The 10,226-nt window shown below is 34.7% G+C and overlaps 2 protein-coding genes across 2 annotated transcripts; both read left to right on the top strand.

Moving 5' to 3' along the window:
* LOC140887313 (glucomannan 4-beta-mannosyltransferase 9-like) lies at positions 1–3,521 on the top strand. Its single transcript, XM_073294479.1, has 9 exons — positions 1–625; positions 732–830; positions 983–1,235; positions 1,340–1,450; positions 1,547–1,683; positions 1,857–1,970; positions 2,454–2,653; positions 2,835–3,029; positions 3,222–3,521. The coding sequence occupies exons 1-9, from the start codon at positions 296–298 to the stop codon at positions 3,385–3,387; spliced, it is 1,605 nt and encodes a 534-aa protein (XP_073150580.1). The 5' UTR covers positions 1–295; the 3' UTR covers positions 3,388–3,521.
* A 1,365-nt stretch (positions 3,522–4,886) lies between these two features.
* On the top strand, positions 4,887–7,244 carry LOC140891395 (peroxiredoxin-2B-like). Its single transcript, XM_073299859.1, has one exon. It carries the CDS (start codon positions 4,983–4,985, stop codon positions 5,682–5,684), a length of 702 nt encoding a protein of 233 aa, XP_073155960.1. The 5' UTR covers positions 4,887–4,982; the 3' UTR covers positions 5,685–7,244.
* Positions 7,245–10,226: the final 2,982 nt, after the last annotated feature.

Raw genomic sequence — 10,226 nt, 5'->3', positions numbered from 1 at the left:
TCTCCATTGTTATGCACATTAATCAAAAGTGCAGAAAACCTCTGTTTTCTTGCCTCTTTTTGGCGACACAACAATAATTGATCAGCCTGTTTTGTATTGATCCTTGGGTTTTGTGGGTTTTACGTTTAATTCTTATTCCTTTTTCTCGGATTCTCGCATGTGATATTTTTCTGAAAATTGGAGTGCGAGGTTTGAGCCAGAGATTTCTTGCATTCCACCGCTGCCAAATTGAGGAAACATCCCCTGTTTTCCTCTGGTTTTTTCCATCAAAAAACTGGGGGTAAAATTTTCATAAATGGATCCATTTTCGACGACGACCCTTTTGCCGGATTCATTTTCGGTTGCGAAAAACGACATCTTGGACCAATTTGTGATAATCTGGGGACGGATTAGGGAGCCATTGATAGTTCATTCGCTCGAAATCTTAGTCTCTTTGTGCTTGGTGATGTCATTCATGTTGTTTATTGAGAGAGTTTACATGGGGATCGTCATTAGTTTGGTGAAGATATTTGGTAAAAAACCAGAAAAGCTATATAAATGGGAGCCATTAAAGGACGATTTGGAGCTCGGAAACTCGGCTTATCCAATGGTTCTTGTTCAAATTCCAATGTTCAACGAAAAAGAGGTCTCTTTTTTTCTTGTGTTGTCCTTTAAATTCAATTCAAGGTCACATGTTTTGCTGGATTATTTCTGTTTTTTTTCTTCACACATTTTGATTGAATCATACGCAGGTGTATCAGCTCTCAATTGGAGCTGCATGTGGGCTTTCTTGGCCGTCCGATCGTATAATTGTTCAAGTTCTTGATGATTCCACAGACCCCATTGTTAAGGTTTTCCCAAAAAATGAACTATCTTAAAATCAAACTTAAACCTTTGATTACATATTAAACTTAAAATTAACAAACTATCTTAAATGAACTTCTGAAAGAATTTTTTCCATATTAATTAATTTTGTTGGTCTTTTGTGTGTGCCTTGAAATAGAATATGGTGTCAATTGAATGCCAAAGATGGGCAGGCAAAGGTATAAATATCAAGTACGAGATTCGAGACAATAGGAAAGGTTACAAATCTGGAGCATTAAAGGAAGGACTGAGGCACTCCTATGCGAAGCAGTGTGATTTCGTAGCCATCTTCGACGCGGATTTCCAGCCCGAACCCGACTTTCTTTGGCGAACGATCCCTTTTTTCGTCCACAATCCAGAACTTGCCCTCGTTCAAGCCCGCTGGAAGTTTGGTAATATATAATTTATATTGTGATACATACTTTTGCTATAAATAATCATTATTTCTTGCTAAATAAATGTGTGATAGCTCTTTATTGAAGTGGGATTTTTGCAGTGAATGCGAACGAATGCTTGATGACAAGAATGCAAGAAATGTCATTGGACTATCATTTTAGTGTGGAGCAAGAAGTAGGCTCATCCACGTATGCTTTCTTTGGCTTCAATGGTACGTACGTAGTAATTTGTCCTAAAACCATTTTTATTCCTAATGATGATCGTAACGTGTGATTCTTCGTGTGATGCTTAAAAACACAAAAACTAGGAACGGCTGGTGTCTGGAGAATCACAGCCATTGACGAAGCCGGCGGATGGAAAGATCGAACGACGGTGGAGGACATGGACTTAGCTGTTCGAGCCAGTCTTAAGGGATGGAAGTTCTTATATCTTGGCTCCCTAAAGGTAAAAACTATATAATATTATATATATATATATTCTTGTTACGAGATGTTCGTGAACATCTCAGTTTTTTTTTTAAACATCAAGCCGGCGACCATGGTTCACTATATGGGTTTTAAAAAAAATGAATTGCCCAACCAAGAAATATTTGTTTTCTGTATTTTTACTTATTTCAGGTGAAAAATGAACTGCCGAGCACTTTCAAGGCGTATCGTTACCAACAACACCGTTGGTCGTGTGGCCCTGCCAATCTTTTCAAAAAAATGTTCATGGAAATCATTAGAAACAAGGTTATTTTATTAATTGGCATCTCGATTTCATTCAAATGTTTGCATGTTATCTTCGAGAATCTAAAAAAAAATTTAAGTTATTTAAAGCATTTAATAAAATATTTACAAACTTAAAGTACACATACCTGCGTTAATATATATTAATAGTTTTAATATCTTATAATATTTAAAACAAGGTTATTAATTAAGTTCAAAAAGTTTTTCATCAAACCAAGTTACTTTTTAAAATTGTATTTTTTTATTTAAAAATAAGAAAAATGATTTTTTTTTTTTTTTAATCATCTTCTAGTCCATCCACGCAGTACTGTATTTTTTTCTTTCTATAACAACATAATATTATATCCACATATGAAGAATATAATGTCATATTAAATGCAAAATATTCAAAATCACGAGTTTAGCAAATCATCGGTGCTTGTATATTTACCTAGATTTCAATTCAATATATCTAAAAATCAATGCATGCATGCATATTTGTTGCAGAAAGTGAGCTTGTGGAAGAAGGTTCATGTAATATACAGTTTCTTCTTCGTCAGAAAGATCGTAGCACATCTTGTGACCTTCATATTCTACTGCGTCGTCTTACCCGCGACCGTATTAGTACCCGAAGTTCGGATTCCTAGATGGGGGGCCGTTTACATCCCCTTCATTATCACAATCCTCAATGCAGTCGGGACTCCTAGGTTGGTCTTCAATTTTTAAATTTTATTTTCGTACGTTTTCAAATCGTTGGATATTATATATACGATGGACGGATAAGAAGTAGTTGTTAGCGGATGATATATCATGCAGAATCTCGTCCGAAAGCACTCACTGCTTAATCAGAACATTAAATGATGGGATTTAAATTTGTAACATAGATAGGTCACTGCATTTGCTGGTGTTTTGGATCCTTTTCGAGAATGTGTTGTCCCTGCACCGTACAAAAGCAGCGATGATCGGGTTGTTGGAGGCTGGGAGAGTAAACGAATGGATCGTCACCGAGAAACTTGGCGATGCTCACAAGTTAAAATCAGGGATCAAAGCTTCCCGGCGACCAAAATTCAAGATTGATGAAAGGTATACATGGATTAATCTTGATATATATAAATTTGAAGTGGTTTTGTAATTTCAAAAATAACGTGTATAACTTTTCATGGTACACATGCATGCATAACATTTTTTAGATTAAATAGAACTTTGAAGCTAAAGTTATCATTAAGTCCATAATATAATTAATCTCATTTCCTTGACACGTTTTTTTGTTCACAGACTCCATTTTCTAGAGCTGGCCGTGGGGGCATACCTCTTGTTCTGCGGTTGCTACGACTTTGTGTTGGGGGAAAATCGCTACTACATCTACCTGTTCGCGCAATCCTTGGCCTTCTTTATCATTGGATTCGGCTATGTTGGCACCTTCGTCCCCCAAACATTATAAGTATATATAACATGAACATGTTTCATGTTGATCGTGAACCTTGATTTCTTCACAACTCCGACTCCGCCGTTAGGAACTGGCAGTATAATTTCATTTTTTTGTTTATTTATGTGAATTTTTCTTACTTTTAGAAATTAAAGACTGTTAGGTTAAATATATATAAGAAGAGTTCGAGCTTGGGCTTGAATGAAAATTTCAGTGTAGATATTATTATGGAAGAATGTTACAAATTTCTTGTGTCTCGCTATTCGCTAAAGTATTATTAAATTAATGGAGAAAAACTTCCTCAATCGTCTTTGTAATTTATGTTTGCCTCCCCAAAAATTAAAAGTCGAATATTGTTATAGTCAAAATCAAGAATAAGGAAGAAAGATAATTTTTTTTTCACTCTTCAAACCTAGATTGCTGGTTAATAGTATAGAGATTTGAATGATAATTTATTGTTTAAATAATAATAATAATTTATGTGTCCAATTTTTTTGACCAATTTTTATGTGTACAATTTTTAAAAAACTACATAGAGCCTGGTTACGGTTGTGGACTCAATTATATCTTTTTTTTTGTTTTGACACGTGTCATAATATTTGAAAGGCTTCTTCTTTGTCATATTATAGTATTTTTTTTGTATATTCAACAATTTCGACAGAATTGAGATATTTTGATAAAAAAATCGAACTAATATAACTACAATATAAAAGTTAAAGGATCAATATAAAAATTTGACCCGTTAAAGAACTAAAAATAAAAAATAAATATGTAGATTCTGAATAAACATGTCAATTCAGGCCGGCCCGCCCTGCCATCAGGCGGGTGGGGCGGGCCAGCCCAAATTGACGGCGGGTTGGGAATATCCCAGCCTAGCCTAGCCTAGCCCAACCCGTTATGGGTTGTGGGTTGGGGTAGGCGGGCCAACCCGTCAAAAAATATTTTAAAAATAAAAATAATTTAAAAAAATTAAACATAAACAATTATAAATGATATACATATTTAAAAAAATCATTCAAAATAAATAAATCATTATAAATTTTTATAATTAATCAATTAAACATTATAATAAATTATATAAATAATTTAGAACTTATAATCATATATAAAAATTTCAAACAATATAAATTATTCAAAACTTATCAATCATACATAAAATATTTAAAATATTAATTATAATAAAAACTTTAAAAAAATTGATGGGCCGGCCCGCCTCGACCCGTCTTGGCCCGTGGCTCAAACGGGCCACCCATTTCGGTCCGCCCCTAAATGGGCTGCCAATTCTTCAATCCAATCTGCCATTTTTTAATGGTGGGGCGGGTGTGGGGCGGGTGACCCGACGGGCTCAACCCAAATTGACATAATGAATGAGGCGTCTTTAAATTTTCAAAATAATAAATGGAATTACGGAATGTATTAAATCCAAATATTTTTTTCAAATTTGTGGTGTAATTTTAATAAACCCAAACTTAGAGGGCCAAAGGGGAGTTCACCTCATTGTTACGTCCGCCGAAATCCCAAAATCCATCTGTCGAAGCCAACAACCCCCCATTTCCCAACACAACATTTTCTCCTTCCCACCGAAAACCGCCTCAATTCCTCCGCAGCAAATGGCCGCCGCCGCCGCAACGACAGCGTCTTTCGCCGCCGCAAAGCTCTTCACTTCATCCTCATCCAAGTTCAAACAACCCCTTTGCGCCTTCTCCCAGTTGAAGACTCCCACCTCCCTCATTTCCTCACCTTTCGCCGCTCTGCCTCTCCGCCCCCACCGCCGCACCTTCCCTCAGCATTTGAGATTCTCTACTGCTCCTAAGATCTCCGCCACCATCTCCGTCGGGGACAAGCTCCCGGACGCCACACTCTCCTACTTCGACTCCTCCGACGAGCTCCAAACCATCTCCATTTCCGACCTCACCTCCAAAAAGAAAGCCATCCTCATCGCCGTTCCGGGGGCTTTCACCCCCACCTGCTCGCAGAAACATCTTCCGGGATTTGTCGAAAAAGCTGCCGAGTTCAAGGCGAAAGGCGTGGACACAATCGCTTGCATTTCGGTCAACGATGCATTCGTGATGAAGGCGTGGAAGAAGGATTTGAAAGTGGGTGATGAAGTGCTGTTACTGAGCGACGGAAATGGGGATTTCACGAAGGCAATCGGCTGTGAACTGGATTTGAGTGATAAGCCAGTGGGGCTGGGTGTGAGGTCGAGGAGGTATGCTATCTATTTGGAAGATGGGGTCGTGAAAATCTTGAATTTGGAGGAGGGTGGTGCTTTCAACGTGAGCAGTGCAGAGGATTTGCTCAAGGCTCTGTAATTTGATGGTTTAGGCTCCCTTTCTTGACTTTTGAAACTTTGAGTGCTCTTTTGTTCATCACAGTTGTTTCCTGCTGTTAATGGTGAAGTGAAATCTTACTTTCTTTTAGTGTACTAATAAAATGGGAAATTATCATCAAGAGAAATAAATTGTTGTTTTAGGTGTTATCATGAATCATGATGGCTTAGCTTGGTGTGCATGATTCTTTCATGGTTTATTTGGTTATGTGTTTATCTGTTTAAGTTTCTGTAGGCTTGGATTGATTTGTTCTTGTTTCTATCTTTGAATCGAGAAAAGCATGTAGAACGAGAATATGCATTAATTTTTTAAACTTGTTTTTTAGTAATTCTTTTAACAAGCAGAAATAGATTTTGTGTTTAGAATTGTATTTTTTTTAAAAAGGATTCAGCAAAGTGCTTTTGTTGGAATAGCTTGTCTATTTAAATCCACTTTTATATGTAGAATTGGCTTATTCGAAAATGTTTGCTGTAAAATGAGTTTGTTGTGCCCGGAAGCCGGTGCTTTGGAGTGCCCAAAATTTGAGATATTGGTTTTCAAAGGACATGGAAACCTTTCTGCGGCAAATTCTGTATTCATTGGGTTTTCTAATATCTTGCCTGTTTGTTTACAGTGCTATTCTGTGTTTTTTGGGTTTATTATCATAATTTTGGTTACATTTGAAGTTTATGGAAATTGTAAAAAGTTGAAACAATAGCATCAAGCCATCAATAGCTTCTTTGATGTTAGGAAAAATCGTTTTTTGTCTATGCTATCAGAGAATACATTTGTATCCTGTCCTATATGTATTTAAGCACATGTTTGAAAGAGCTGATAATGTACTTGGCACATTCGATCATATATTGTGGTCTTGTGTGTGGCTTGAAACAGATACAAATGACGGTTTAGTACATGCTACCCGCAGGATACTACCCTGCGGGTAACGTGGCGAATCATGATTGGTTAAAATCAATGGGTCCAACGTGGGGTCCACTGATTTTACCCAATCATTATCCGCCACGTTACCCGCATCGACCTTACCACAAATGACATGAGCAGTGATTGTGTGTCTTAAAGATGTTGTAATGGTTTTATTTCATGAAATATGCTAGTGATTTTGTAAATTGGTTGGAACTAATGAAATATGAGTTACTACCTGAAATTTTGAACATGATATTGTTAGCTTCTAGTTCAAATTGCAGATACAGCTGCATTAGTTGATTCCTGGTCTTGAAGTCAGTTTGTTAGCTAATAAGCCACTTCTTAATGGGTGTGGAATGCTCGGATTTGGTGATTCGTCTCATGACCGCCTTTGCGCCATAGGTAGATAGATATTCATGGGAATTTCTTAGCATGACTTGAGATGATTATTGAATCTGTAGTCTAACTTATGTGATATGCAGCAGAACTAAGTTGTTTTTGTCCTCAATTTTTCGAAACTCCGGGTAATTTACGGGTCTGATTGACTAACATTTTGTAGTATGCGTAGAACCTGTGAACTGGTGTCTATGAAACTGAAAATACATGCACAACCTATTCCATGCGCAGACTATGGTTTCATCATTTTGGTACCTTCAAGTTCTTATCAGAAAGTGTATTTTTAATTGTATGGTATTGAATATCTCTACTCTAATTATGTACTAGAGTTGAATATGAAAGAAAGGAATGGAGGTATGGATTAATAGTATTGAGAACATGAATTAATTTATAAAAGTATTAATTAATCGATAAATTAATAAATTTTTATTTAACATAATGTATTTTCGATCTAACTGATATGTAATAATTAATCTGACGTAGCACTGAAAGTTCTGTTTTATTTGCTACAAAAATGGTTCGACATTTATCCAGGTGAAAATGGACGATGCACAAATGCAAATGTTAGAAGAAATAATAGCCAACGCAAATGAAAATCCAATTAACTATGAAGTTGAAGATGATATAATATCTTTGGAATTCGTTACCCGAAAGGAAACGTTCACATAGAAAAATAATTTTTCACAATTTTTTAGCGCAGTTCGAGAATAAAACACCATATCTTTTGGATGTATTGACAAAAATTAGAGATGAAATTCAACTAGAATTACATCTCAATTATATTTGAATTTCAAGAAAAAAAAAAACAATAAAATCACATTTTATTAACTTGTTTTAGTTATATTTTGTAATTTTAGGGGTTTATTAATTTATGATATTGATGGACCATATATCTATATAAAATCTTCCGAAAATTTGTTATCTTATTAATTTATCGGAATTATTGATTTAAGTAACTAACTCAATTCGGAACGAAAATCTATACAATATTCTAATGCAAGAGGGTTAGTGATAGGTTACACCTAAAAGTTCAACTGGGCCTGAGCCCAATCAGGAAGGTTCACTTCAAATATTTTTTAGGCTCAAGCTTATTTAAATATTATATGTATTTAATTCAAGCAGACCCTGAATTCAACAAAAACCCATAGAGGCTCAAGCCCGTGAAACTCTCCGAATATCTATAAATAGCTCAAGTCACCTCATTATTAAGGTACGCACATTCTTTATACTATATTGTTCTACTCTCGATTATTATTCCTTGAGTAATAACTGATTTGAGTGTCGGAGTGTCTTCGCCGGAAACCCTCCCGGCTTCTCTGACTTTGTTTTGTGACGTAGGAACAACCCACTGAAGATCTCCACATGGAACATATAAGGATTTGTTGATACTCCGGACTTTGCGAAAGCAACGTGTCATATACAAGTGATTTTTGGCTACATCAGTTACATAAAAACAGTTTTGGTAATTTTAATGATTGTACAAAAATAATCCCACTGTTTTCACTAAAATTAAAAATACATAAAGAGGAAAATTTAAAAATTACTACCCCACTTTCTCAACTATTTTATCATGTTTTTTTAACCACTCATGTTGCAGCAGTGAAAAACAAATTGTCTTAATTAAAAAAAACTCTATAAATTAATATACTATTTTTGTATTGTATCACACACGCAATGCGTGTGCTTTTCTGCTAGTAGTTATTATTTTAGAGAATAATTTATCGAATATTAATTTAAATGTGTTTTACTATATATTAATAATTAGTAACATATTAAAGTTCATAAGCAGCTATGAGCAAATAATTCGGGCCAGTTTGTCTGATTTTAGGCTGAATTTGATAATTTCCAATATTTTTCAAACCGACTTGGAAGACTATGGAGTCGAACCCATTCGTTTATTCCTCTGAACTTATGATTTGGGTTTTGAAATTGCCAATTTTCTTTGTTTATTATGTATATTTTATTATTCAACTTTGTACACATAAATTGAAATATGAATCTCAAAATATAAAGTTGAAATATGAAAACGTGGTTAATTACATCACATATGACCTAACCTTCCATGCGCAGAGTACCCAATTATTGGAATCACAATATTCTCCAAGTTATTATTATTTTTTTTTTGAAATAAACACAATCACATAATTATACTAAAATGATCAAGACGATTACAAACGATTGAGAGAAAGGCCACCACAGATGTTGGTGATATTGGGTGATATTTTATTTGAATATTTTTATATTGTTTATAGAAATGGGTTTATTTTCGTAACAAAAATTTTAAAAATTAGATTTATATAAAACACTAACCTTGTGTCCTGCCTTTTTCACCACTGCTCAACCACTTTAGCATGTGAAATGAAGGCGACAGACTCATGGTTCATGATGTTTCCTTCATTTGACATTCAATTTTTTTTAAACCTTTATTTTGTGTTAAATAAATATATACTTGAATATTTTTTAAGTTTTACTCATTTTTTAGTGTGGAATATTCTGGAGATATTTCCACTCTTGGACTTGTTTGGAGGCTGCTGTGAGTTGGACTTTTGGAAAATGAATTTGTGAAGTAATCTAACTAATTATACTTTGTTTATTTGAATATTTATATAACAAAATACTATAATATTTAAATATTCCATTAAGATGTTTAAGAGGTTATAAACTAGATTGTCCATTCACCCAACTTGAGACATGATCCCACGTTCGAGACCTTAATGTCAGATGAGTTACATGTTATCGATTGTTATATTTTTTGTTTTGCAGAGAATTTTATTTCAGTTTCGAGATTCAAATTCATGGTTTGATAAGAATCATGATCATATATATCAATAAACTTTGATACAAAATTTTATTTCCCCACTATCGGTTACAAATGGCTAGTTATATGGACTCAATGTTTGTTTTATTACGTTAGCAGCAAAGTAGATGGGTGACGCATCCAAAAGAGTGTTGTTATGAAAATTGAATTCAAGAACATTGATAAACGTTCAACTATTTCATCAACTCTAACATCTTGGTTCGATGCATTTTTTTAAAAATGATAAGAAAAGAGGGTTATCATGTGGTTATTTTTCTTGAAATTTCCCATAAAATAATTCGAAATAATAATAAGAAGAAGACGACAGTGGCCAGGTTAGAATTGGGACAGGGGGTCCGAGGCCAAGTACTCAGAATCACCGGTCTCATGTTAAACAGCACAATCACTTCTTCTTTGATCAGATCAAAACC

This window comes from Henckelia pumila, chromosome 3 (assembly GCF_033568475.1).
Source record: "Henckelia pumila isolate YLH828 chromosome 3, ASM3356847v2, whole genome shotgun sequence".
NCBI classification, from domain to species: domain Eukaryota; kingdom Viridiplantae; phylum Streptophyta; class Magnoliopsida; order Lamiales; family Gesneriaceae; genus Henckelia; species Henckelia pumila.
This window is presented reverse-complemented; position numbering and strand designations above follow the sequence as displayed.